The following is a 27,691-nucleotide window of genomic DNA, read 5'->3' as shown; positions in this document are numbered from 1 at the left end:
TATATATATATATATATATATATATATATATAAAATGCAGAAGGAAGCAGGGTACCACTGAGAGTTTTTAGAGGAGGAATGACATGGTACAAATGCAGAAATAGTCTCACAGTGTCAACTGAGAAGCTGAACATTTCAGTCAAAGATTTCAGCTGTGTGTGTGGAACCGGATTGTGTTGGCAATGGTTGTTAAAGACAGATGGGTAAAGGAAATATTTTGGAGGAAAAATCAGTGTGACTTGTTGAGTGACTGGATAATGAAAAGGATCAGTTTAGGATAGCATCAAGAGTTCAGGCATGAGTAACTGTGAACATGATGTGAGTAGAAAGGAAACCTTTGGGTTTTCTTGTGTTGCTTCAGTTTCTTCACAAGCTTGATCAATTTTATGAGAACAAGTCATTATTTTTTAGGTTGTACAACAATTTTTTACGTTGATAGATAAAACTTCCTCTAAAAGCAGAAAAAATGTCTTGTGCTTTATAGTAACACCATATATAAAGTGAATTAAATTAACATATCCCTATATTCTGGTCATTCTGGAGCCAAACAGCGGAAACTGACATCCAGGCACCTTTACCCCAGTTAGTTATGTACAACATTTATCATCTGTTCAAACAAGAATGTGCACACACTTCCGCAGTGAGGAAAGAAAATGGCCAGGGCGTTAGCCACTTACTAGAAAGTATATAAGCTTTACTGAGGGACATAGGATTTTAAACCTGGCTTGAATGATGGAAAAGAAACAACTCTAGAACTCGGGGTGAGAGCGAAAATAGCCCAGTATGGAATGAGGTGACAGAGAAAAGAATACATGAAAAGAATAGTTTATAAATTTGCCTTAGAAAGTAAAGAAAGGTATTTCTCTTTCTTATAAAGTGTCTCAATAAAGGAAATTATATAACCATCTTAATACTTTTTCAAGTGTTTTTTAATGCTGCTATAGTACATAGAAAAGTGTTGGTTTCCTAAAGCCCGCATGAAAACCATTGAGTTCTCATATGGATGTAAGCATAATATAACTGACACTGGAATTCAGTTTGTCACCTCTCAGTACACTTTGGTGCAGCCATGCTCTGGATAGGGCTTTGGGCAGCACCCCCAAAGAATGAGAGACCTCACAGAACACTCAGCGCCAAAGGAAAATTGCGTCCTTTCACTTTCCATTTTATTAGGTCTCTGTATGTACATATCCATTTTCTTTCTATTAAGTGCTGTTATGAATATATCTGCCTGATTTTCCTGAATATCATGACACACGTCGTCCGCCACGGTACTTTAGATTCTGAAAGGAGCTAAGAACATTTGAAGCCTTTTCTTCTTTTTCATTTGAAATGCAAAGTAGATTTAAGAAAACTAAAAGTTTTAAGATGCAGTTCTGAAATCAGTCAAAATGTGGCTACATTTGGAAAGATCAAATTATGATTTAGAGAGGGATTGTCAAGTTGGCTTTGAATTTGTATTCTTCCACATGAAATACAGGTTCCCGTATTTGACTACACTGTTAAAAACTAAATAAATATAGTTGTCACATCATTCACTTTTTCTCTTGAGTTTTTATCTGTCATCTTGTTCTATCTGCAGTTTGGAAACCAGTCCCATAACTGATACTGATCTTGCCAAGAGAACTGTCTTCCAAAGATCATACTCAGTTGTTGCTTCTGAATATGATAAACAACACTCCATTTTACCTGCACGAGTTAAAGCCATTCCTAGAAGAAGAGTTAACAGTGGAGACACTGGTAAGTATAAAATAAAAAAGAAGATTGAGTGATCCAAATGGTTTTATTTGTAGATATTTTTTTAAATCTATTTTTTTTAATTTATTATTTTTTTTTATTTATTTATTTTGCGGTACGCGGGCCTCTCACTATTGTGGCCTCTCCTGTTGCGGAGCACAGGCTCCAGACGCGCAGACTCAGCGACCATGGCTTACAGGCCTAGCCGCTCCGCGGCATGTGGGATCTTCCTGGACCGGGGCACGAACCCGCGTCCCCTGCATCGGCAGGCAGACTCTCAACCACTGCGCCACCAGGGAAGCCCTAAAATCTAATTTTTGAAGGCAGAGGAATGGATTAATTTTAAATTGTGGTAGACATTCCTTTTATGTGACTTAGCCATAAATGTGCCTCTCTAAATTTCACATCTCAGTTGGAAGAGACACCCAGAGATCATCCAGTGTTATTTAAGAATAAATTGACCTTTAAAGTACATTACTTGTTAGATATCTAAGCCAAATATTGCTACCACTCTCCCTTCCTCTAAGCTTCAGTGAACCAGCAGTTTCAATGACTTAACACTTTCACAGTGATCTTCCCACTCGCAATAGAAGCTTATAACTCCTGTAGCTACTACCACTCCAATAGATAATAAAACTGGGGATATGGCTAGCTCTTAATCAGTAAAAATGTTAGATAATCTGGACCAATTGGTATCAACAGCCTCAAACTAGGGCTGATTGATTCTGTCTCAAGAATAAAGAGGAAAAAAAGGATAATGTGTTAATGATTTATCAGGCCGACCACTTACTAAATGAAGATCTGACCTAATATTTATAGGTACATAATTATGTATCTTATTGAAGATCTTCAAGGAAAATATTATTAATAAATCAAATATTAATGATTTATAGGTTCATTCAACAAGTATTTTTGAGCTCTTATTGGAGTAACATTTGTTATAAAGCAGTCCTGTAGAAAATGATGGGGATAAGATGTAGATTCCATTTAGGGAGAAAATAAATCACTTTGTGTTTAGTGCTTTAGAAAGCATGGACTTTAGATTCAGACCAGCAAAAATAAAAACAAAAAAACTGCAAAGACTCTAAAATGAATAAGCTAGATACTATTCATTAATATCACCTTAAATACGTTAATCATATGTATTACCTATAAAAGTTAATAATTTTCTTTTTTTTTTCCTTTAAATAGAAGTTGGTTCTTCCCTCTTGAGACATCCATCTCCTGAGCTTTCCCGGCTAATCTCAGCCCACAGCTCTCTTTCCAAAGGAGAACGAAATTTCCAGTGGCCAGTTTTAGCCTTTGTTATACAGCATCATGATCTGGAAGGTCTTGAAATAGCAATGAAACAGGCCTTAAGGAAATCTGCTTGTCGAGTTTTTGCTATGGAGGTAAGAATACATTAATAGGATTATTGATTCATTCATCATACAGTTCATGTGATGATTCTATTTAATGATGAACTTTTCTACCAGACAGAAATTGTGACAAATTAAGAGGCTTCAGTGAGTAGAAAATATCATGTTCGCAACAAAATTAAACTCAAGTTTATGAATAGAAATGAATTTAGAGTTTCATAGTTAAGTGCTCTAAAAAACTTTATTTCTTCATTGCTTCATTATTTGAATCCTGATAATATCTTTTTTAAAAAGCTTTTTGTAATCACAGCGTCTTTTCAGTTAGAATAATCCTGCAAAGGGGATGAAAAGTGCGCTTGTGAGTTGTAAATTTAACAGTAATAACTTATTTGAGTCTCTGGAAATGGATTGCTATATATCATAGACTTGTATGTAATAAATGTTTTTCTTTATCATGGGTAGGAGGTAACCTGCCATTTCATCAGTGGGAGCAGTATGAGTATATTTAAGTAAATGGTAGCTTGTGTAGGACTTAAGAAACATCCTGTGTTGATCCTGAATGCAAGTTGGAAAAAAAATGTGCATGGGTAAATTAATATGAAGACAAATTTTTGAAATAAAAAGTATTTTGGTATTGCATTTCATAGGTATTATTTTCCCTATTATTATTAATTTTCTAATTAGGCCCAAAATTATCGACTGTGTAAGTTCAGTGTACTTGCAGTGAAATGAAGATCAGACTTCCTAGTATCTTTCCTTAAAAGACTTAGTCCAGGAAGGTTCTTTGTTTCCGAATAAGAAAAGTCCTGCTATGTTCACTCGTGTATTTTCTTTTTATCTTGGACTTATTTAACCATCATTTATTCAGGCTTTCAACTGGCTTCTGTGTAATGTCATCCAAACAACTTCTCTCCATGATATTCTGTGGCATTTTGTGGCGTCACTGACTCCTGCTCCAGTGGAACCAGAAGAAGAAGAGGATGAGGAAAATAAAACAAACAAAGAAAATGCAGAACAAGTAAGTGAGGTTCTTGGTTTTTTTAATTGTCCATATTTTTATAGAAGAGTAGAGCTACTTTCAGATAGTGCAGTAATTTTCATGAGGTCATTCACAGATTATATAACCTAAAGGCAGGAATAAAATTTCAGTGCTATGAGCAACATATTAACTATGCTGAGTGAAAGTCTTCTGTCTCCAAAAACGCTGTCAGTCAATTCTGATTTCTCCCTAGCCATCACTGTCTCGAAGCAATCAGCTGCAAGATAAACACTGTCACAGTGCAGTATAAGACAGATAAACAGGGCAACATTATTACAGAGAAGATCAGTCTCCTTTACAACATTACTGTACGGTACAGAGAGTGAAAATGATACTGTGTAGGGACATGAAATTCAAAAACCTTTGGCTAGAAGGGACTTGTATTTTATAGGAGGCAGGCTGTATCATGGAAAAGCATTGAACTTGGACCCTGGAAGCCTGGATTCCAGCCCCATTTCCACCTCTGTAGCTGTGACTTGTGGGCCTCATTTCTATTTCTAGAATAAAAAAGTAGAGGACTAAATCCTCCATTTAAAAGACTGTCAGAATAGGCAGAAAAAAACAAAAGCTAGATACTGTTTATAAGCATCACATCTAAAACATAAGGATAGAGGAAGATTAAAAGTAGAAAAAGATATACTGGGTAAATACCAACCAAACTTAGCTAGTTGAACATCAGAAAAAACAGACTTCAAGACATAATTATTAATAGGGATAAAGAGGCTTTCTACAAAATGATAAGAGTAGCTCTGTGTAGTTAATGTAGGTTTGTAGTTAATAGTATAGCCTTTAAAGAAGTAAAAATCAACAGAGCTGCAAGTAAAAACAGAAAAAAACCCACAATTACAACGTGAGATTATCACGCATTCACGAGAGCTGTCTATTCGTGTGTAACAAACCGCCCCAAAACCCAGTGGCTGAAAACGCTTGCTTATTGGCTTACAGCTCTGTAGGTCAGCAATTTGGGTGAGGCTCAACTGAAGGGAACGGCTCATTTCTGCTAGTAGACTAGTGAGTACACTGGAATTGATACTCATATGTGGCATTTATTTGTCTGGTGATTTTATTTATAGGTGACCCTATCATTTTTTCCTTTAAAATAATACAAACATAATTAGTTAATCTTAACGGATGCCTTGGGTATGGTTTGATTTTGTTTACATTTCTGTTACATGAATATCCTTAAAGTATACATTTTTTGTGTGGGGGGAGAATTCCTTCCAGCAGACAAATTGATCAACTTGCTTTCAATTTCTGTCTTAGGAGAAAGATACAAGAGTATGTGAACATCCACTCTCAGATATAGTGATTGCAGGGGAAGCTGCTCATCCTTTACCACATACATTTCACCGCTTACTTCAAACGATCTCTGATCTTATGATGTCTCTCCCCAGCGGCAGTTCGTTACAGCAAATGGCCCTGAGGTAATCTTATATCTAAGTATTGTTGGTACCCTGGAAAAGGGATTTTGTGGAGTAGTCAAAGCACAAAATGCTTGAAAGACCTCTTTAAATAGTAAGATAGAAAGAATACCTGCATTATGTGAATGGTGCCCCCCTCATGACTGTCATAATTTAGAATTGTCCTTCTTCTTAGTTCGTGCCTGTTGGCCCCTCTGTAAAATGTGGATAATATACTACTTAGTCCTCTAAATTATCACAGTCTGTAACAGTCTTCCTCACTTTTCCCTCTCTTCTACCCGAAGTCACGTGTCTCAGTGCTACTCAACAGTACAGTCTTAAATGTCACAAAAAGGGAGAGGGAATGAAATCTCAAAAACAGAAATCAAAATAGGATTTTGAATTGAAAAGAATATCAAGAGAAATAGAGCCTAGTCATATGCAGCCAATCCTAAAACTACATTGAAGAGCATCGCCTCCTTTTAAGTCCAGACCTGCTGAGATTCAACATTACTTTTACATTGTGGACCTTGTCATTAGAGCCGTGTACGAGACTACACATATAAATAAATCCTCCACTGATTTTTATAAGAAATAGGTTGAAGGAGTGATTTTGGCTACCCACGTGCCTAACGATAAGACCAGCAGAGAGGAGATTTTGTTTCCTCCTCACAAGATTTTTGAAGTACAAAGTGTGTTATACTATGATGGATTAGTATGGAATTGTAACACTAATACATTTAAGAGGCTCTTATAGTTGGGGTAACACTTGTCTACAAAGCTGATTTGTTACCTTTTTTGCTTCTGTAGCCTTGACCTTCATGTATCCAGTTTGAAAATGTGTGAACTTTCCTTAGAATTTATATTGTTCGAAAGAAATGACCTTTATTTCTCAAAAAAAAAAAAAAAAAGGAATGAATAAAAGCCAGTAGAAATAATTTTGTTTCTTGAATTTTTAAAATTTGTATTTTTTGTACCTAGAGCATTAAGATTTCTTGAAATATTAGCTACAGAGTGCTTTTTTCCCAGGAATCCCTTAGAGGTTCCCAAAAAAGAATTTTTTAATGTATTACTTATGCCTTTTTAGATGCTGGAGTCTGAAATTCAAGCAATCTGATCACCAGTTCCTCCATCAGAGCAACGTCTTTCATCACATTAACAATATTTTGTCAAAATCAGATGATGGAGACAGTGAAGAGAGTTTCAGCATCAGCATACAGTCTGGCTTTGAGGCCATGAGTCAGGTCAGTCATTTAGCATTGTTAATACTCAACGATGTATTGAAGGAGAAACTGAAAATTACTTCTAAATAATTGGATTCTTGCTGCTATTTCTTATCTCATGTCTGTTCGTTTTATTATCATGCGAGATGTCCATTTGAGTGTTATAATTACGTGTATTTGTTTCTGGTAGGAATTATGCATTGTAATGTGCTTAAAGGACTTAACCAGCATTGTTGACATAAAAACTTCTAGCCGACCTGCCATGATTGGCAGTTTGACAGATGGTTCCACAGAAACCTTCTGGGAATCAGGAGATGAGGATAAAAACAAAACCAAGAACGTCACCATCAACTGTGTGAAAGGAATCAATGCCCGCTATGTATCTGTTCATGTGGACAATTCCCGAGATCTTGGGGTAAGAAAGGAAACTTAATTTGTGGTTCGTTAGTTCTTTTCAGACCTTTATTTATCATGCAGTCTCATTTCTGAGTTTTAGCAAAGAGATTTTCATCTGGAATTCACCAACCAAACTATATTTTTATAGTTCTAAAATAAATCTTAAGTCTAAAAACAGATGAATATGACTGGGAGCACTGTAGAATACCAATTCTAAGAAAAGGTCTGATTACAAATATACCATGGCTATAGCTAAGCAATATAAATATCCATTCCATGATTTTTTACCTCCATGCCCCCTGTTCAGGCTATTTCCTTGGCCTGGAAGTCCTCTCCTTAAACTCTGCTTTTCATATCCTTCCCAAATCTAAGACCCGATAGACAAATCCTCTCTCAGTACCTCATCTATAAAAATTACTCTTTCTCTCCTCTGGGTTCTTTTTTATACTACTCTGATGGCACTTAATACACTTTGACCGATAGTGTAATTAGCTTTCAGTTTTTAATCCTCACCCCCCCGGCCATCATGAGGGAATTAGGGGAGGTTCCTGGACTAACCTAAGTAATCATACTTTATGTTCTCCCTAGCTCTAGCTTGTTTACATGTTTCCACTGAATTGAGCACTCTTCTACAAAAAGCACTGAAGAGGAAAAAGCATCCTATTTACTTGAGTGTTCAGAGCCGAGAAAAAAGTAGCACCAACTACCAGACTCCCACGCTTTTACCCCATTCCTGGGGAAGAATACTTCTTGGGATTTTTTTCCCTCTGAATGGAAGTGGCTTGCTAGCAGATATAGTATTAATAAGTCCCCTTGGGCCATTGCCAAGCTTCTCTGATCCCATTTGTGTATCTCCTTTCCCAGGGACAGCCAAAGTGATGGGTTTGGGTCTCCTGTACGGAGAACGCCAGCCACAGAAGTTCAGTGTGCAGTCAGAGCACTCCTTGCCATCCACGGTCACCCCAACTTCTGTCCATCAGCTCAGATTGAATAAGGAATAAAGGCTTAGCTAGTATATCACTAGCTTACCTCCTCTTGAGACCCAACAGTCCAGTTGGTACAACTACTTTATCTTACTTGAAAGTCAAGTATAACAAATCAAAACATTTTTCTGTCAGGAACTCACTGCTCAGTGCAGTGCTATCTTTGATGCATGTTGTAAGCTAGGACACACTTTCCCTCAAAACAATGGTTGCACTCAATTTGACATCTTTGTCTTTTATGAGAGATAATCATGATAATATTCATTTTTTAAAGCCCCAGTATGTATGCTGACATCAGCTTTTCTTTTAGGAAACCTCCTCTAATTTATATGCATCATTAAGACTTACATACCTCTGTGTCCCCGCAGCCTGCCCACCACACTGCCTTAAACACAGCACTTGTTGATTCGAATTGCATCAGCCTATAGCACTTAAAAGTATGCAGCTCTCCAAGGAATTAGTATATCAGTCTCTTTCTTGATGTGCTTGGCATAAAACTTACTCAAACTTAAGGTCTCTGGCTCTAGTACCAGTGTGACTCTTTTCAGTACTTAAAGGTATTGAATTTCTTTTGATATTTTACTTTGTGTGTTAATGTTCCTTCCCTAGTTTGACAAGGATCTCGAGGGGATAGAACCCATCCCTCTCATATATCCTTCTCCAAGTCCCTAAGGCCGTCTGGGTCCATCATGTTACTCACAAGTATTTGTTGCCTAAGCTACCTGTCTTCCTCCTTTTTACAGCTGGAAACAATGAGAACAATGTGATAAAAATGGCACATGAGTAGCAAGGCAAGTTGCTGAAAGGCTTCATGATAAAGATAGAATTTAAATGATTAGACTTTGGATGAAAAGAGGGAATGCCAACCTCCTCTCTCAGAGCCCATAGAGAAGGGCTGAAATGTGAGATTCAAGATGGAGTTTGTGAGAATAAGAAAAGAGTGGAGTTGTAGGAACTGTTGTTGGTTGGGCAGATGGAATGAAGTCAGTTCGGAAGGACCATAAAAGACAGGCAGAGGTGTTACATTGATAGGCTGTAAGAAATCACTGTCAGTTCTGGAGCCAGGAACATGGCATAGTAACTCTTTTGAATTGTTTATTTTAGAATAAAGTTACCTCGATGACCTTCTTAACTGGCAAAGCAGTAGAAGATTTGTGCAGAATAAAGCAGGTAATTAAAACTTTGTCATTAAATGTTTTACTGCCCAAGGAGAAATTTCTTCTTCTCAGTATCCACTGTTGAGTTCTAATTTTGGCATGCCACCCAAGTACAAGTATTATAGGAAATCGTCTATTTACAAAACACTCAATTGGCAAATGGTCCATGTATAGGAATAGTTACAACCATCTCTGTTCTAAACATCTTACCCATTATTTCCCTAAATCTCTCTAGTGATGAGCAGGTACACCGTGCTATAGCCCTCCACCCTGACTCCTGCTCCCCTGCGGCGACTCAGGGTGCCTTAAAATTCATCATAGATCCGCTTCACAACTGTCACCTTGGTTCACCCACACTTCAGGTTGAAATGTAGGTTGTTGTCTTGTAGCTTGAAAATCTTTCAGTTACAACACTGTGACTATATCCAGGTTGAAAGTCAATTTACAAACCAACTCTAGAAACAAGTTAAGTTCTATTTGGGCATGTGACTGAGATTCTGTATAAACTCACTTACTTGTGAGTGAATAGTGTCAAAAACCATTTTACAGTACACTGAAATTTAATCCTTGAAAAAAAGTTGTATTCTCAATGAAATATACTGAAATAAGTAATGACCAATGTGAATTTACATATTATATAATTTTTCTTCAAAAGTAAAATATATTAAGTAACTGCACAGCAAAAATCCTTGCTTTAAATGTGCTTTCATGTGAAGATGCACAAAACAGGACTTCATTGCTTGATCATGTGAGTATTTCTACTTACAGTCAGTGTAGGTACAGTCGTGTCAATTGTTTGCAGTGGTTTCACTTACGTAACTTGTGCTCGGAAGCCATATAGTAAGCAGACCTGCATTTTAATTCTCAACTCCATCACTTACTAGACGTCTGCCATCTGTGTTAATTAACCTCACTTTTTTCATCTGTAGCTGCTATAGTATTGTATTATCCTCACAAGGTTTAAATAAGATATTCAGTGTGAACTAATCTAATAAGCTTTTCTGTGGCTACAATTATTTGTTATTTGAGCTTGCCGTTATTAATGCAAAGTCTAGGACAGTGGTAAAATAGTAGTACACCTGTATCAGGTTTCTATCCCTTTTCTGCTCTCCTAGGTCGATCTGGATTCCAGGCACATTGGTTGGGTAACAAGTGAACTTCCAGGAGGGGATAATCACATCATCAAAATTGAATTAAAGGGCCCAGAAAATACACTGAGAGTTCGACAAGTTAAGGTTCTGGGCTGGAAGGATGGCGAAAGCACAAAAATTGCTGGCCAGATTTCAGCCAGTGTGGCCCAGCAAAGGAACTGTGAAGCTGAGACTCTACGAGTGTTCAGACTTATCACATCACAGGTGAGTGTCCCTACTACACATTTTCTAGCACAGGATAAATTGAAATAATATACTACTTCAACAGTAATATCAAGAGGTTAACAGAATATTTTGGAAAGCTTGTTAGAGATTGCTGGCTACCAACGTGGCCCGTTTTTTTCTTCTCATAGCCCTGAATTCTTGTATTTCACTTTGCATTCACCTCCTGAAGAGTAGAGGTGTGCAGTAGGAATAGCCTAGTAGCATAAAGCCCACAGAGCCAGCTACTGACTCCTCTCTAGCCTTCTCAGAGGAGGTTCTGCCATTGAGTTGTTCTCACCTCCTTCTCTTCTCCACCAGGTATTTGGAAAGCTCATCTCTGGAGACGCTGAACCCACACCAGAACAAGAGGAAAAAGCACTATTGTCATCACCTGAAGGAGAAGAAAAAGTATACAATGTATTTATTTATATTCTAAAAATACTTATTTCACTTTGTTACTTTTGTTCACTGAAATAATCCATGTACTGCTGTGTATTTTAATGTATATGGGATACTAGTTTCTGTATCTTTAACTAAAACTAAACTTAATAGTTTTTACTTTACTTAGAAAGAAGATGAAGGAACTACCAGAAGATATTCACTTTTTGTTCATGTATGATCTAGCTGGTATTTTAAGTAACAACAAAATTTGCTCTAAACCTTGGGCTGTTGTGTTTAAATGTTGGCACTTGTAAAATCAGCTTCATCATTGACTGTGCTGTGCGCCTTCCGCCATCTTCTCTATCCTTCACGGTTCAGCTCAAAAGTACTGTCTTCTCCATGAGCCTCCTTTATGATTGTTCAGGGGAAATCATAAAGAAGGTTGCGGAGAAGACACAAAGTAGTATGTCCTCTGCTAAGCTTCATAGTAATTTCTGTGTCTCTTCTTGGTTTCTCTCGTTAGGTTTATTTGTATACATGTTTTATATCTTCTACTTAGAATTATACCTTCTTAAAGACCAAGTACATGTCTGGTTTGTCTTTATATCCACCATGGCATAAACACACGTGTGTTCAGTAAACTTTTATTGGAATAACCTGTTCTTTATACTGTTCTTGAAATTTCTTCTAAAATTCATTTGCCTAACTTATTTGGTCTAAACTAAAGCACTATATCTAAGAGGACAACCTCATCCATTTTCCAAAAGAGAGGTCAACCCTGACTAGTCTTCATATTCTTGTGTCTTTAGATGCTGTAAATAATCAACTTGACAGCCCTTTGAAAGATAATTTCAAGGACTTACCTAGGCTAACCCTGTGCCTTCTGATACAGTAGCATCTAAATCATCCACATTTTTCTGTTTGGGTTCTGTAAAAAAAAAAAAAAAAATGGGATTTCATAAACTCTGGTGATTTTTTTCAGCATCTTTAGGAGATATTTGCACGACTGCAAGACTGAGTAACTACTCATTAAATCAGCTGAATCTTAACAGATGTCAGTTCTTTGCTAAATAACCTTACGAGCTGGTAACAAGCCCTCAGAAAGCTTACCTTCTGTTCTTAGATGTGAACAGTCCATCCCCTCCCTCCCAAAAACAGATCAACAGGAATACTCTACAGTATATAATCTACTTATTAAATGTGTGAAAAATTGCACGTCAGTTGCATATCAGGATTTCAGAGTACATTGAGGTTATTGTTTGTGCCCTGGAGTGGTCAGAGAAGGCTTCTTGGGGGATATTAGACTTTGTGTTAGACCTGAAAGAGAATGGATGAAAGTCAGATTAATAGGATGAGAGCAAGGGCGCCTTGAAGAGGCTGGCCTAACTCTAGGAGAGTGTATGCTGAGGCATTAAGATTGAATAGGAAAGGTTATGCTAGTGGTTTGATGGCGGTGAGATAACGTAACATTTAAGGGAATCATTTTATAAGTCAGGTTTTTGAAGTAAAATTTACATACAAAAAATTGATCTTTTTAAACTGCGTCGTTTCAAATTTTGACCAATGTATACAGTGGTGAAATCATTACAAGCAAGTTTTAAAACACATCTCTCCCAGAATTTCCCCGTTGTTCCTTTGCATTCAATCCCCTCATCTCATTCCTAGCCCCTGGCAACCACTGAGATATTTTCTGCCCCTATAATGTTGCCTTTTCCCAGGTGTTATTTAATAGAACCCTGTAGAAAGTAGCGTTTTTATTTTTTTATTATTTTTTAAATATGGTCTTTTTTTCAACATCTTTATTGGAGTATAATTGCTTTACGATGGTGTGTTAGTTTCTGCTTTATAACAAAGTGAATCAGCTATACATATACATATATCTCCTCCCTCTTGCATCTCCCTCCCACCCTCCCTATCCCACCCCTCTAGGTGGTCACAAAGCACCGAGCTGATCTCCCTACGCTATGCAGCTGCTTCCCACTAGCTATCTGTTTTATATTTGGTAGTGTATATATGTCCATGCCACTCTCTCACTTCGTCTCAGCTTAACCTTCCCCCTCCCCATGTCCTCAAGTCCATTCTCTCTGTCTTTATTCTTGTCCTGCCCCTAGGTTCTTAAGAACCCTTTTTTTTTTTTTTTTTAGATTCCATATATATGTGTTAGCGTACAGTATTTGTTTTTCTCTTTATGACTGACTTCCCTCTGTATGACAGTCTCTGGGTCCATCCACCTCACTACAAATAACTCAGTTTCATGTGTTTGCTGGCAATCTATATCTTCTTCGGAGAAATGTCCATTTAGGTCTTCTGGACTGGGATGTTTGGTTTTTTGGGTTTTTTTTTTTATATTGACCTGCATGAGCTGCTTTTAAATTTTGGAGATTAATCCTTTGTCAGTTGCTTTGTTTGCAAATATTCGCTCCCATTCTAAGGGCCCTCGTTTCATCTTGTTTATGGTTTGCTTTGCTGTGCAAAAGCTTTTAAGTTTCATTAGGTCCCATTTGTTATTTTTGTTTCTATTTCCATTTCTCTAGGAGGTGGGTCAACAAGGATCTTGCTGTGATTTATGTCCTAAGACTGTTCTGCCTGTTTTCCTCAAAGAGTTTTATAGTGTCTGGCATTTACGTCTTTAATCCATTTTGAGTGTATTTTTGTGTATGGTGATAGGGAGTGTTCTAATTTCATTCTTCTATCTGTAGCTGTCCAGTTTTCCCAGCACCACTTATTGAAGAGGCTGTCTTTTCTCTATTTTATATTCTTGCCTCCTTTATCAAAGATAAGGTGACCATATGTGCGTGAGTTTACCTCTGGGCTTTCTGTCCTCTTCCATTGATCTATATTTCTGTTTTTGTGCCAGTACCATACTGTCTTGATTTCTGTAGTGGCTTTGTAGTATAGTCTGAAGTCTGGGAGCCTGATGTCCAGCTCCGTCTTTCTTTCTCAAGACTGCTTTGGCTATTCGGGGTCTTTTGTGTTTCCATTCAAATTGTGAAATTTTTTGTTCTAGTTCTGTGAAAAATTCTGTTGGTAGTTTGATAGGGATTGCATTGAATCTGTGGATTGCTTTGGGTAGTTTAGTCATTTTCACAATGTTGATTCTTCCAGTCCAAGAACATGGTATAGCTCTCCATCTGTTTGTATCCTCTTTAATTTCTTTCATCAGTGTCTTATGGTTTTCTGCATGCAAGTCTTTTGTCTCCTTAGATAGGTTTATTCCTAGGTATTTTCATTCTTTTTGTTGCAGTGGTAAATGGGAGTGTTTCCTTAATTTCTCTTTCAGATTTTTCATCGTTAGTGTATAGGAATGCAAGATAATTCTGTGCATTAATTTTGTATCCTGTTACTTTACCAAATGCATTGATTAGCTCTAGTAGTTTTCTGGTAGCATCTTTAGGATTCTCTATGTATAGTGTCATGTCATCTGCAAATAGTGACAGTTTTACTTCTTTTCCGATTTGGATTCCTTTTATTTCTTTTTTGTCTCTGATTGCTGTAGCTAAAACTTCCAAAACTCTGTTGAATAATAGTGGTGAGAGTGGGTGACCTTGTCTTGTTCCTGATCTTAGTGGAAACGGTTTTAGTTTTTCACCATCGAGAACGATGTTGGCTGTGGGTTTGTCATATATGGCCTTTATTATGTTGAGGTAAATTCCCTCTATGCCTACTTTCTGGAGAGTTTTTATCATAAATGGGTGTTGAATTTTGTCAGAAGCTTTCTCTGCATCTATTGAGATGATCATATGGTTTTATCCTTCAGCTGGTTGATATGGTGCAACACATTGATTGATTTGCATATATTGCAGAATCCTTGCATCCCTGGGATGAACCCCACTTGGTCATAATGTGTGATCCTTTTAAGATGCTTTTGGATTCTGTTTGCTAGTATTTTGTTGAGGATTTTTGCATCTATGTTCATCAGAGATGTTGGCCTGTAGTTTTCTTTTTTTGTGACATCTTTGTCCGGTTTTGGTATCAGGGTGATGGTGGCTGTGTAGAATGAGTTTGGGAGTGTTCCTCCCTCTGCTATATTTTGGAACAGTTTGAGAAGGGTAGATGTTAGCTCTTCTCTACATGTTTGATAGAATTCACCTGTGAAGAAGCCATCTGGTCCTGGGCTTTTGTTTGTTGGAAGACTTTTAATCACAATTTCAGTGCTTGTGATTGGTCTGTTTATATTTTCTATTTCTTCCTGGTTCAGTCTTGGAAGGTTGTACTTTTCTAAGAATTTGTCCATTTCTTCCAAGTTGTCCATTTTATTAGCATATAGTTGCTTTGAGTAATCTCTCATGATCCTTTGTATTTCTGCGGTGTCTGTCGTAACTTCTCCTTTTTCATTTCTAATTCTATTGATTTGAATTTTCTCCCTTTTTTTCTTGATGAGTCTGGCTAATGGTTTATCAGTTTTGGTTATCTTCTCAAAGAACCAGCTTTTAGTTTTATTGATCTTTGCTATCGTTTCCTTCATTTCCTTTTCGTTTATTTCTGATCTGATCTTTATGATTTCTCTCCTTCTGCTAATTTTGGGGGATTTTTGTTCTTCTTTCTCTAATTGCTTTAGGTGTAAGGTTAGGTTGTTTATTTGAGATGTTTCTTGTTTCTTGAGGTAGGATTGTATTGCTATAAACTTCCCTCTTAAACTGCTTTTGCTACATCCCATAGGTTTTGGGTCGTCATGTTTTCATTGTCATTTGTTTCTAGGTATTTTTTGATTTCCTCTTTGATTTCTTCAGTGATCTTTTGGTTATTTAGTAGCATGTTGTTTAGCCTCCATGTGTTTGTATTTTTTACCGATTTTTTTCCTGTAACTGATATCTGGTTTCATAGTGTTGTGGTCAGTAAAGATACTTGATACGATTTCAATTTTCTTAAATTTACCAAGGCTTGATTTGTGACCCAAGATATGATCTATCCTGGAGAATGTTCCATGAGCAGTTGAGAAGAATGTGTATTCTGTTGTTTTTGGATGAGATATCCTATAAGTATCAATTAAGTCCTTCTTGTTTAATGTATCATTTAAAGCTTGTGTTTCCTTATTTATTTTCAGTTTGGGTGATATGTCCGTTGGTGAAAGTGGGGTGTTATGATTGTGTTACTGTCGATTTCCCCTTTTATGGCCGTTAGCATTTGCCTTATGTATTGAGGTGCTCCTATGTTGGATGCCTAAATATTTACAATTGCTACATCTTCGTCTTGGATTGATCCCTTGATCGTTGTGTAGTGTCCTTCTTTGTCTCTTGTAATAGTCTTTATTTTAAAGTCTATTTTGTCTGATATGAGAATTGCTACTCCAACTTTCTTTTGATTTCCATTTGCATGGAGAATATCTTTTTCCATCCCCTCACTTTCAGTCTGTATGTGTCCCTGGGCCTGAAGTGGGTCTCTTGTAGACAGCATATATACGGGTCTTGTTTTTGTATCCATTCAGCCAGTCTGTATGTTTTGGTTGGAGCACTTAATCCATTTACATTTAAGGTAGTTATCGATATGTATGTTCCTATTACCATTTTCTTAATTGTTTTGTGTTTGTTATTGTAGGTCTTTTCCTTCTCTTGTGTTTCCTGCCCAGAGAAGTTCCTTTAGCGTTTGTTGTAAAGCTGGTTTGGTGGTGCTGAATTCTCTTAGCTTTTGCTTGTCTATAAAGGTTTTAATTTCTCCATCAAATGTGAATGAGATCCTTGCTGGGGAGAATAATCTTGGTTGTAGGTTTTTCCCTTTCATCACTTTAAATCTGTCCTGCCACTCCCTTCTGGCTTGCAGAGTTTCTGCTGAAAGATCAGCTGTTAAGCTTATGGGGATTCCCTTGTATGTTATTTGTTGCTTTTCCCTTTCTGCTTTCAGTATTTTTTTCTTTGTATTTAATTTTTGATAGTTTGATTAATATGTGTCTTGGCGTATTTCTCCTTGGATTTATCCTCTGTGGGACTCTCTGCGCTTCCTGGACTTGATTGACAATTTCCTTTCCCATATTAGGGAAGTTTTCAACTATAATCTCTTCAGATATTTTCTCAGTCCCTTTCTGTTTTCTTCTGGGACCCCTATAATTCAAAAGTTTGTGTGTTTAATGTTGTCCAGAGGTCTCTGAGACTGTCCTCAATTCTCTTCATTTTTTTTTCTTTATTCTGTTCTGAGGTAGTTTTTAATTTTGATAAAGTCCAATTTATCTATTTTTTTAAATGACTCATGATTTTTATATCTTATCTAATTAAGGTCACAAAGATTTTCTCCTGTTTTCTTCTAGAAACCTTAGAACTTTAGTTCTTTTATTTAGAACTATATACATTTCAAGTTTTTCTATACAGTATGAGCTAACGGTTGAGGTTCATTTTTTTGGCATGTAGATGTTCTCTTCTTCTACTACCATTTGATGAAAAGAACCCTATTCTGTTTCATTAATCTACACATATATTCTTACACCAGCATCAGGCTGTCTTGATTACTGTAGCTTTATAGAGAATCATGAGACAAGATTCCAACCAAGTCTTTTTCAAAGTTGTTTTGGCTATTCCAGGTCCTTTCCATTTCCATAGAAAGCTTAAAAGCAGATTGTCAGTTTCTTCCTCCCCAACAAATAAATAAATAAAAAGAAACCTACTGGAATATTGATTGGAATTGCACCAAAGTGCTAAGTCGGTTTGGGGAGAATTGACATCTTAATATTGAGTCTTCCTGTCCATGAATATGATATTTATTTAGGTCTGTCCATTTATTTAGATCTTCTTTAATTTCTGCCAGCTGTATTTTATAGTTCAGTTCTGTGTACCTGTCTTACACATTTTATTAAATTGATCCCTAAACATTTCATGGTTTTGATGCTATTGTAAATGATATTTTAAATTTCACTTTCCAGTTATTCATTTCTAGTGTATAAAGATACAGTTGACTTTTGGTATTAAACCTATATCTTCTGGTCCCCTTAAATTCACTTATTGGTTCTGGAAGCTTTTTTGTGGTATCTTTGGGATTTTCTTTATAGATAATCATGTAATCTTCAAAGAAAGTCAGTTTTACTTCTTCCTTTCCAATCTTATGTTACTGCACTGGCTAAGACCTTCACTACCATGTTGAATAAAAGTAGTGAGATTAGTCTTCCTTTTCTAGATTGTAAAAAGAAAGTATTCAGTCTTTCACCGTAGTTTTTTTGTAACTGCTCTTAATCAGTTTGAGGAGGTTCCTTCTGTTTCTAGTTTGCTGAGAATTTTTATCAGAATGGATTTCTTATGTATTTTTCTTTTTTCATTTTCTTTTATTAAGTAAAATAATCCATATATTGCTATGTATGTTAATGGATATGCTGTATTTGCTTATATGCAGTTTATTTTTCTTTAATAAAAAAGAAGATTAACTAGAGGCGTGATAGCTGAATGGCACAGTGTTTTTTTGGGGGGTGATGAAAATGCTCTAAAATTGACTGTGGTGATGGTTGCACTGATCTGTGCATGTATAATATATAAACCATTGAACTGTACACTTAAATGAATGAATAGTATGGTATGTCAAAAAAGCAAAATGAATTATGAAAGAAGTTAAAAGGCCATCCTATCTAAAAGGGATTCATTTGTTAATGTAAAATCTACTAGTATTTTAAGTAGCAAAAAAAAAAAATTATTCTACAAATTTACTCTCCTTGGTAGACACAGGGATATTGCGGTTACCCATTCTTCTTGAGTGAGGTTTGGTAGTTGTGTCTTCCAAGTAATTTGCCCATTTCATCTAAGTTGCTGAATTTATTGGCATAAGTTGTTCATAATATACTCTTATTATCCTTAGACTCTATAGTGATGTATCTTCTTTTATTATATCTTTCCATCTGTTTGCTCTGGATTCGATTTGTTCTTTTTCTGATTTCCTAAGGTCCTAATATGATGACTCAAGACCTTTCTTTTCTCATATAAGTAATGCTGTAATCTTCTTCTAAGCACTGCTTTAGTGTCACACATTTGGGTGCATTGTTTTTTTCATTTCATTAAATTTAAAATATTTTCTGACTTCTATTTTGATTTCTTCCTTGGCCCCTGGGTAATTAATTTCTAAATATTTGGGAGCTTTCCTGATAGCTTTGTATTATTGATTTCTAGTTTATTTCTATCACGGTAAAAATATATATAAATTTTGTATAATTTCATCCCTTTTAGAACTGTTAAGACCTGAATTCTGACTCATAGTATGGTATAGTTTAGTGAATGTCCATGTACACTGGAAAAGAATATGAACTCTGCTGTTGTTCTGTGAAGGGTTCTATAAATATTGATTAATTCAGTTGGCTGATAGTTTTGTTCAGGTCTGTAAGAACCTTGCTGATTTTTGTTTCTTTGCCCATTTTCTTGTTCTGTCAGGTACAGAAAGAATTTTGAAGTGTCCGACTATATGGATTTGTCTTTTTAGATTTTAGTTTACCTGGTTGCCCATCTCAGCTCTCTGATGGGCACCCAAAAAGTTATGGTTTTGTAGATTATCAGCTTTTCTCATTGTTAAGGTGGGAGTGATATTCTCTTGTGGCTTTCTCTATCCTCAGAAAAGTGAAACCAAGAGTTATTTTTAATTCTAATACAAGGGTGGTTTGCCTCAGTTTTCTTACCTGTAAAATAGGCAAAACATCAGATCTTACCTTATGGGGTTTTTGTGAGGATTAAATAAGATTGTGTATTTATGTGTTTGCATATTTATCCACCACTTGAGAGAGTGCCATACACATGCTAAGCACTATAAAACTTCAACCTTCATTTTTCTTCTTATGAGATGCTTCTTTGTTTACTGTTGGTGTTGGAGTAGCTTGATTTAAGGTCACCGTCATCAGAGAGTTTTCTTAAGACACTTTCCTTTTAACCAGATGTCATTTTCCTGAGTTGCTCTTCTAATAACCAAATGTAGGATATGAACTAATAATGTTCAGAGTTGAGAAATAGATTCAATCAAACTGACACAGATTGACTAGATTAAAGAAATCCATGAAGTATACTTCTCTGGATTTCTTAAATTCAGAAATTTTGCACTTTTTATAGCCACCTTAGCCAACAGTGATTTCTTCAAGCTTTTTATCCTTTGTCCTAGTATTACAGATCTCCATTTGGAATTAATTCACCTTGTAAAAATACCTGCATAATTGTTTCTCAAGATGCTTCAAAATGTCAAATATACATATTTTATTGAAAGAGCCCGCTTCCTTTTTTTCCTTTTTGCTGTATAAAGGCAACTTCAGATGCTGACCTGAAAGAACATATGGTTGGAATCATATTCAGCAGGAGTAAACTGACTAACCTACAAAAACAGGTTGGTTAACAGCCATTTCATTGTCTTCATCAATTTTTGTTTGTTTGTTTTTAGGGTGTAAAGCATTTTCCAAACTTTATGGAGGCTTTTCTATGCTGACTCTTTCATAGGTCCGGCAGAATGTGTCTGCCTTTTTCTAGAGAGGAAGGAGCATATTGGCATACCTGCATCACTTTAAAGATTTTGTTATGAATGTTAACTTTCTTACCTTGATGCTCTTTGTTTTTCTCATTTTCAGGTAGCTTGTTTCATTTTGGTGTCAAGTACCCAGCTATATCAGATTTCATTTGCATTTCCTGTGTTCCTTTCCCCCCGTTTTTTTGTTTGTTGGTTGATTTTTTTTAAATTATTTTGCTGAGCAATTATAATGTTAACTAAACCAGTGTTAATATTTTTAACTATCAGGAAATGGGGGAGTAGCCCTAGATCATTCATATAATGGGGGTTCGTTTAGGGGTGCCTACATAACAAAATTAGCCCTTCAGAAGTCAAATAAAATATTGACTTTTGAATTAGGTTTTAAATTGGCCATTATTTTAACTTTCAACACCATTAAATCTTTTAAATAAATCGCATAAATTTATGTGTGCTTTATCTTTTTAACAGCATTTTATTGAATCTTAGAAGCTACCAGTTGTAAAATGTGCTGTTATTTTATGTATCGCTAAAAAAATTTGCCACCAATTAAGTTATGAATTGCATCAATTATAAAGCACATTATGAATAGAAATGTTAGCGTGTGGGGGGAAATGTGCCTTAGAAGTGATTAAATATGGTGATTTGTTTTCATTTCATGTCTTAAACCACAGGCAGGGGAATTGGTAACTAGTATATAATTTGTTTCTATACTAGTTGGTTTAAATACTCAGATTTTTAATCATGGTTTGCCTAGTTTTCCTTAATTGTTTTTAAGATGAGTTAAGAGAATGGTATGATGGAGAATTAACTGGGAGGAAGAGTATTAAATTATCAACTAGTATTCTTGTTTTGTTTTGGTTTTAACTAGGCCTTACAAATAATGTTTTTACATTTTCTTTATGTTGCCCTCAAATAGGTGTGTGCTCACATCGTCCAGGCTATTCGCATGGAAGCCACCAGAGTTCGTGAAGAATGGGAACATGCCATATCAAGCAAAGAAAATGCCAATTCGCAGCCCAACGATGAAGATGCCTCCTCCGATGCCTACTGCTTTGAGCTGCTCTCCATGGTGTTAGCCTTGAGTGGCTCCAACGTGGGCCGGCAGTATCTGGCCCAGCAGCTGACTCTGCTCCAGGACCTCTTTTCACTGCTCCACACCGCCTCTCCACGCGTCCAGAGACAGGTGACTGATCACACCACTTACCTGTAGGCTTATTTTGTTACTTGAAACAGTGTTAAAAATTACTCTAGCAAAGAGAATCAGGGGTTTTTGTTTGGTTATTTTTTGTTGTTACGTTTTGGTTTTTGGATTGTATTTTAACCCCATGTTTTTTCTTTTTGACTCATTGTAATGAGAATATGGAAGAACAAAATATGTTCCATTTTAGTAATGTGTTATTGTGATAAAAGAGTATTCTCTACTGAATATCTTATTCATGAGGTATATAATGTATATAATGACCAAGTAAGAGGCGGTTTTTTTTCTTGCTGCCCTGGAGTGGTAGTTACCACTTGAGAAATTAAATCATGTTTAAATCATTTCTCCGTCCTTCTCAAAGCTTTTGAAGTCATAGAACAGCAGCTAGACTCATTGAAAAAGATGAAAACTTTAAAACACCGATCTTTTTATTTTTAATTTTTATTTTATATTGGTGTATAGTTGATTAACAATGTTGTGTTAGTTTCAGGTATACAGCAAAGTGATTCAGATATACATATATACGTTCTCTATTCTTTTTCAAGTTCTTTTCCCATTTAGATGATTATAGAGTATTGAGGAGAGTTCCCTGTGCTGTACAGTAGGTTCTTGTTGGTTATCTGTTTTAAATATAGCAGTGTGTACATGTCAATCCCAAATCTTTAAATAGGATTCTTTTATTTTTCGTACCAGGTGACCTCCTTACTAAGACGAGTTTTGCCTGAAGTCACCCCTAATCGTCTGGCCAGCATTATAGGAGTGAAATCCCTCCCCCCAGCAGATATCAGTGATATTATTCATTCAACAGAGAAAGGAGATTGGAATAAGCTAGGTATCTTGGACATGTTTCTAGGATGCATTGCCAAAGCACTCACAGTACAGCTAAAAGCCAAAGGAACCACCATCACAGGAACAGCTGGTACCTCCGTGGGCAAAGGAGTTACAACAGTTACCCTTCCAATGATTTTCAATTCCAGGTTGGTCATTGCATATGTTTTGGTACAAAAATAGAACAGAGTAAGCTACTGTTTGAAGAATTCAGACCTTTCAAATTCCCTCTTATTTGCTTATTTACCAGAAATAGGAGCCATAAATGACTGGCCCATGTATGAAAGAGAATGCTGTGTATAATAAAAGTGTCTTTTCAAATTAGGGAGGAGGGACTTCCCAGGTAGTCCAGTGGTTTAAGACTCCGCCTTCCAATGCATGGGAAGTGGGTTCTATCCCTGGTCTGGGAACTAAGATCCCACATGCTGTGCAGCACAGCCAAAAATTTTTTTTAATTAAAAAAAAAAAAATAGTGGGGAAAGGAAAATCTGCTGAGTATATGATGTTAGAGTACTTCCCAAATACAAAAGAAAAAGAAACCAAACTGTAGGCCCTCACACCATTACAAAATAAATGAGATCAATTAAAGGTTTGTATATTTTTGTTTTTACACTCTAGTAGGATATTATAGAAGATTATAGAAGAATATTTTTGTATATTTATATTATACAATTATAGAAGAATATTTTTGTAATCTTCAATTTGGGAAGACGTCCTTAAATAAAACACAGAACCCAAAAGTAACAGGGGAAAAGACTCAGAGATTTGGCTACATAAAAGTGAAAATTAATTGATAGACAATACTTTTAAAATACAAACAACTGACTTGGAAAAAAATATTTAACACTTATATAGTAGGCAATGAATTATTAGTCATAATATTAGAAGAATGACTATAAATCAATGAAAACAAAAGACCAGCAACTGATACAAAAATAAATGCCAAGAGTAGTCACTTCAGAGAAGAAAAGTTACAAATGCCAATAAGTAAATGAAAAGATACCTCACTGGTATTCAGAGAAATGTAGATTAAAACAATAGTAAAATATCTTTGCATTGGCATAATTATGAAGAAATAGACAGTTTTTATGACATCTAATGTAAATTGCCATAACCTTTTTGGATGTCAGTTTGATAACATATCGCTATATTTATATTTATATAAATATATATATTTACTTATATATATATATTTATATATATAAATATATATTATATATTCACAGCCAAAAATAAATAAATGTATATTAAAAAAATAGTGATGAGTGTAAATGATATTTTGAGATATCTACAACTAAAATATGATATATATGTGTGTATGTATATATTTATATAAATATTTATATATATAAATATATATATATTTATACCGCTATGTTGCATATCCTTTGACCTACCAATTCTACTTCTGTAGAACTGTTTCTCTCAAACATGTTCATACATGTGCAGAAGAATATATATACAGAGCTGTTTGTTATAGAATTGTGTGTAACAGCAGAAGATTAGAGACATCTGGAATAATGCTAGTCAAAGAGCCAATTCATAACATTAAGCAAATAGCACTAGAATGTAAATAAGTATATTGCTTCCTTCATCTGGATAGTCTTCCTAGGGGAAAAAAATGTGAACTGAACTACACAGTAGTACAGGAAGTCCCCTACGTACAAATGAGTTCCATCCCAAGAGCGCGTTTGCAAGTCCAGTTTGTTCGTTAAGTCCAACAAAGTTAGCCTAGGTACCCAACTAACACAGTTGTGTATATAGTACTGTACTGTAATAGGTTTACAATACTTTTCACACAAATAATACATAAAAAACAAACAAACACACACAAAAAAACATTTTTAATCTTACTGGGTACAGTACCCTGAAAAGTACAGTAGTATAGTACAACAGCTGTCAGGCCTACAGGGGCTGGCATCGAGGGAACAGACAAGAAGAGTTACCGACAGGAGGAGGGAGAGGAGGTGGGAGGTGGTAGAGCTGAAGGATTGTCAGCAACAGGAGACGGAGGGCAAGCTGCAATGTCACTCACGCTTGATGCTGATGGCACAGGTTCTGGTTCCTTGCTGGAACCAGATGTACGTTTGCACCTTTCAGAGTTTGTCACTTGAAGGCTTGTATGTAGGGGACTTGCTGTATGCTCAGTGAGATAGTTGACATATTCTGGTGCAAGCTCTTATCTTTATGTGGACTGGTAACAAATAGTTTGTGTTCTATTGATTTAGTTTGAATAGTACTGTTCTAAAAGATGCATACAAAAATAATATGTAAACAGTGAAATATTTGAAAGGGAACACATATCAGAATAGCTACTCCCTTGGGGTTGAAGAGGTTGAATAATGTTGTCATTAATTTTCTTTTAAAATGTCCTGACTGGTTGAATCATTTTAAAAATTAAAATGCTGCATGCTGAAATAACAGTTTTCTTCTTATTCATTTGTAACTGTCACTGATTGGTTTACAAACGCTGACTTTTCTTGTAGTTATATCCGACGAGGTGAGAGTCACTGGTGGATGAAGGGCTCAACTCCTACCCAGATCTCAGAGATCATCATTAAACTCGTTAAGGATATGGCGGCAGTAAGTTCCCATCCTCCTGATCATTATGTCAGTGAAGTACAGTAGGAACCTGATTAACAAAACGAGTAGCATAATCATTCTGCTGAATTGAGAGAACATTCATGTTATTTTGCTTTGCTTACAAGGTCCATTTAGTAGGTTCACTATCTCACCATCTGTCTTTCCAGCTGGTGATAAATTTGCCCTTTGTGTAAACTATGTTCATTTCAAGCTTCCCAATTAATTTACTTGAGAATTATCACATAAGTCTTCTAAGACTTTAAAACTTAAAAAAAAAAAGTACACTCTTTGAACCCTAAAAAAACAGCCTGAGCCCAAGAGCCTAAAGGAAAAAAAGGGCTTTTCAGAGCAAAGGTTTCTCGCTGTCTTTTAGTCCTCACAGTTTATGAATGTCCTGTACTGCTGTCTTTAGGTGTTGCTTTTGCAGGGAGATCCCGGAGTGGAGTGCGGAGGAAAGGAAATTACTTCTCAGAGTGCCTGGCTCTCACTGGTTGCTCCATGTTAGTTTCCTCACATTCCATTGTATTTCCAGGAGTTCAGCCCGAGGAGGGCAGGACACTATGGATGATAGGTTCCTGAGAGGTAGAGTAGACGGCAAGCATCTTGGAAGAGGAGGAATTGGAATGTGAACTGTCCCTTTAAAGATTGATAGCGTGTGGATATGAGAGGAGTAAGGATATTCTGGGGAAATATGAAGTTCTGTCACTTTTCCCAACAGTTTGGACATTTCCTCAATCAGAGAAATGGAGAATTTTTTCCATTCTCAAATAGGCTTTCTGAGTAAATAGGCTTTTCACTGGATGAAAATATTTATGAAAGATGTTTAGGAACACTGAAACTCTCTAGGAGTAACATGTTGGTGTTCAGTAAAAATCACATTAGCAAATTAAGGTAGTTGTAATTTAAACCCATTTATGCTCTCAGGTTCCAGTAATACTCTTCTAAAGCACTTAGCTTAGCTGTATGAGGTCCGTGTCATATAACAGGGTTTCATGATCAGAATTTCTCAGTCATAGACAACCTAGTATTTGTTATGTTTTTATCTACATGTAAGATGAAATGCCCTTGAACTGTAAGAGAAGAGTATTGAGAACTTAAATTTTTATTTACTTTTCTTTTGAATCATCAAAATAGTAAGTAGAAGTTGAATTGTTCATATAGTTGTGAAGGATTTTTATATTAAAGTATGCCCCTTTATCTAAAATTCCACGAGCAAATAAATTTTCCTTTTTGGTGAGAGATGTTCAGAGAACAGAATCTGCTCCTTTGATTATACCTCTCTGGTTGTTTATTAAATTATTCTGTCCTGCTCATTAGGGTCATTTGTCAGAAGCATGGTCCCGAGTGACAAAAAATGCCATTGCAGAAACCATCATTGCCTTGACCAAGATGGAGGAAGAATTTAGATCTCCAGTGAGATGTATTGCAACAACTAGGGTAGGTTTCCTTTCATTTGGTCTATATTGTTGCATGTTCTTTTTCAGTAATAGATTTGAACAAATTTAAATCAATAAGCCAGCTTAATTTACTTCTCTAAAAAATTTATTTTATTGAAGTATAGTTGATTTATAATGTTGTGTTAATTCCTATTGTACAGCAAAGTGATTCAGTTATCTATCTATCTATCTATATATATATATACATTCTTTTTCATATTCTTTTCCATTATGTTTCATCCCAGGACATTGAATGTAGTTCCCTGTGCTATACAGTAGGACCTTGTTGTTTGTCAGTTCTCTGTATAATAGTTTGTATCTGCTAATCTCAAACTACCAATCCATCCCTCCCCTACCCACCTCACTCTTTTTTCTTACCAAATATTGTATTTATTGAAAAAGTATGAAGGGCTTTTTTGAATTATAAGCTAAGCCTGGTAATTTTTAATGTTCACTGTTATGTGTTCTTTATCACTTGTTTTTGTTATTATTTAGGGAGCTAAGGATATACTCATTAAAAAAAGCTAAATTACCTATAAGTAAGTGTACTGTCTTTCTGATGATGTGTTTACTGTTAATTTTAGTATCAGCATGACGGTGTGATAGACTGAAGGTCCTTTAAAGGCAAGGCCCCTGCCTACTCCTTCTGTAATAACTCAGTTGTCCTAAAATAGAGTCCTGTAGCCTGCTTACTGAATGTGTAGGCCTTACTTTTCAAAAGCAGAAAGTGTGTGCCCAGGGCACAATGGGGCAGAATCTCTTAGGAAGTGAGATTGCATCCTTCAGATGAGATGCAGTCTATTGTAAATTTTAATCTACCAAATTTTATGTCCCATATACTTCCAAAAGAGATTTGAGATTTCCTTGAAGCAGGGCAGTTGTGACAGCGTTAGGAAGAAGTCAAAGCTGGTAGAAATTGCTTAAGTTAATCCTCAGAAATCTGAGGATTCTCCCTTGGGCAGAAAAAGCCAGTTTATGCCATGTTGCCAGTGACTGTGCCTCTGAAGCACAGCTCTGACAGTCACCCTTTCCCACCACGTATACGCTGCACTCATTCTTCAGTCGGCTCTCCCCTTTCTCCTTGCATAACTTTTTCTTCTGGCTTCTCTTTTCCTATTTTATTTCCCCCTTACTCTTCATGTCCAGTGATGCTCACATGCACTTCTCAGAGTTGAGACAGTTAAGTATTATTTTCTGTTTTTCAGTAATGAA

At 36.0% G+C, this 27,691-nt stretch overlaps 1 protein-coding gene across 8 annotated transcripts in view; it reads left to right on the top strand.

Annotated features, from left to right (window-relative positions):
• MYCBP2 (MYC binding protein 2) overlaps window positions 1-27,691 on the top strand; it is a 271,756-nt gene that overhangs the window by 230,698 nt on the left and 13,367 nt on the right. For 7 of the 8 annotated variants that reach the window (XM_024753921.1, XM_024753923.1, XM_024753924.1 and 4 more), the window contains 14 exons: window positions 1,583-1,740; window positions 2,929-3,128; window positions 3,964-4,113; window positions 5,398-5,558; window positions 6,622-6,778; window positions 6,948-7,172; window positions 9,241-9,306; window positions 10,409-10,648; window positions 10,967-11,065; window positions 20,216-20,296; window positions 21,351-21,617; window positions 22,326-22,609; window positions 24,947-25,043; window positions 26,361-26,480. In XM_024753921.1, coding sequence (XP_024609689.1) covers window positions 1,583-1,740; window positions 2,929-3,128; window positions 3,964-4,113; window positions 5,398-5,558; window positions 6,622-6,778; window positions 6,948-7,172; window positions 9,241-9,306; window positions 10,409-10,648; window positions 10,967-11,065; window positions 20,216-20,296; window positions 21,351-21,617; window positions 22,326-22,609; window positions 24,947-25,043; window positions 26,361-26,480 — 2,305 coding nt within the window. The remainder of the gene's footprint in view (window positions 1-1,582; window positions 1,741-2,928; window positions 3,129-3,963; window positions 4,114-5,397; window positions 5,559-6,621; window positions 6,779-6,947; window positions 7,173-9,240; window positions 9,307-10,408; window positions 10,649-10,966; window positions 11,066-20,215; window positions 20,297-21,350; window positions 21,618-22,325; window positions 22,610-24,946; window positions 25,044-26,360; window positions 26,481-27,691) is intronic. The other variant, XM_024753919.1, reaches the window with a different exon arrangement.

The sequence above is a fragment of the Neophocaena asiaeorientalis genome, unplaced genomic scaffold (genome assembly GCF_003031525.2).
Source record: "Neophocaena asiaeorientalis asiaeorientalis breed wild unplaced genomic scaffold, Neophocaena_asiaeorientalis_V1.1 scaffold212, whole genome shotgun sequence".
Classification (NCBI taxonomy): Eukaryota; Metazoa; Chordata; class Mammalia; order Artiodactyla; family Phocoenidae; genus Neophocaena; species Neophocaena asiaeorientalis.
The sequence above is the reverse complement of the archived record's forward strand: the minus strand, read 5'-3'. Positions and strand labels throughout refer to the sequence as shown.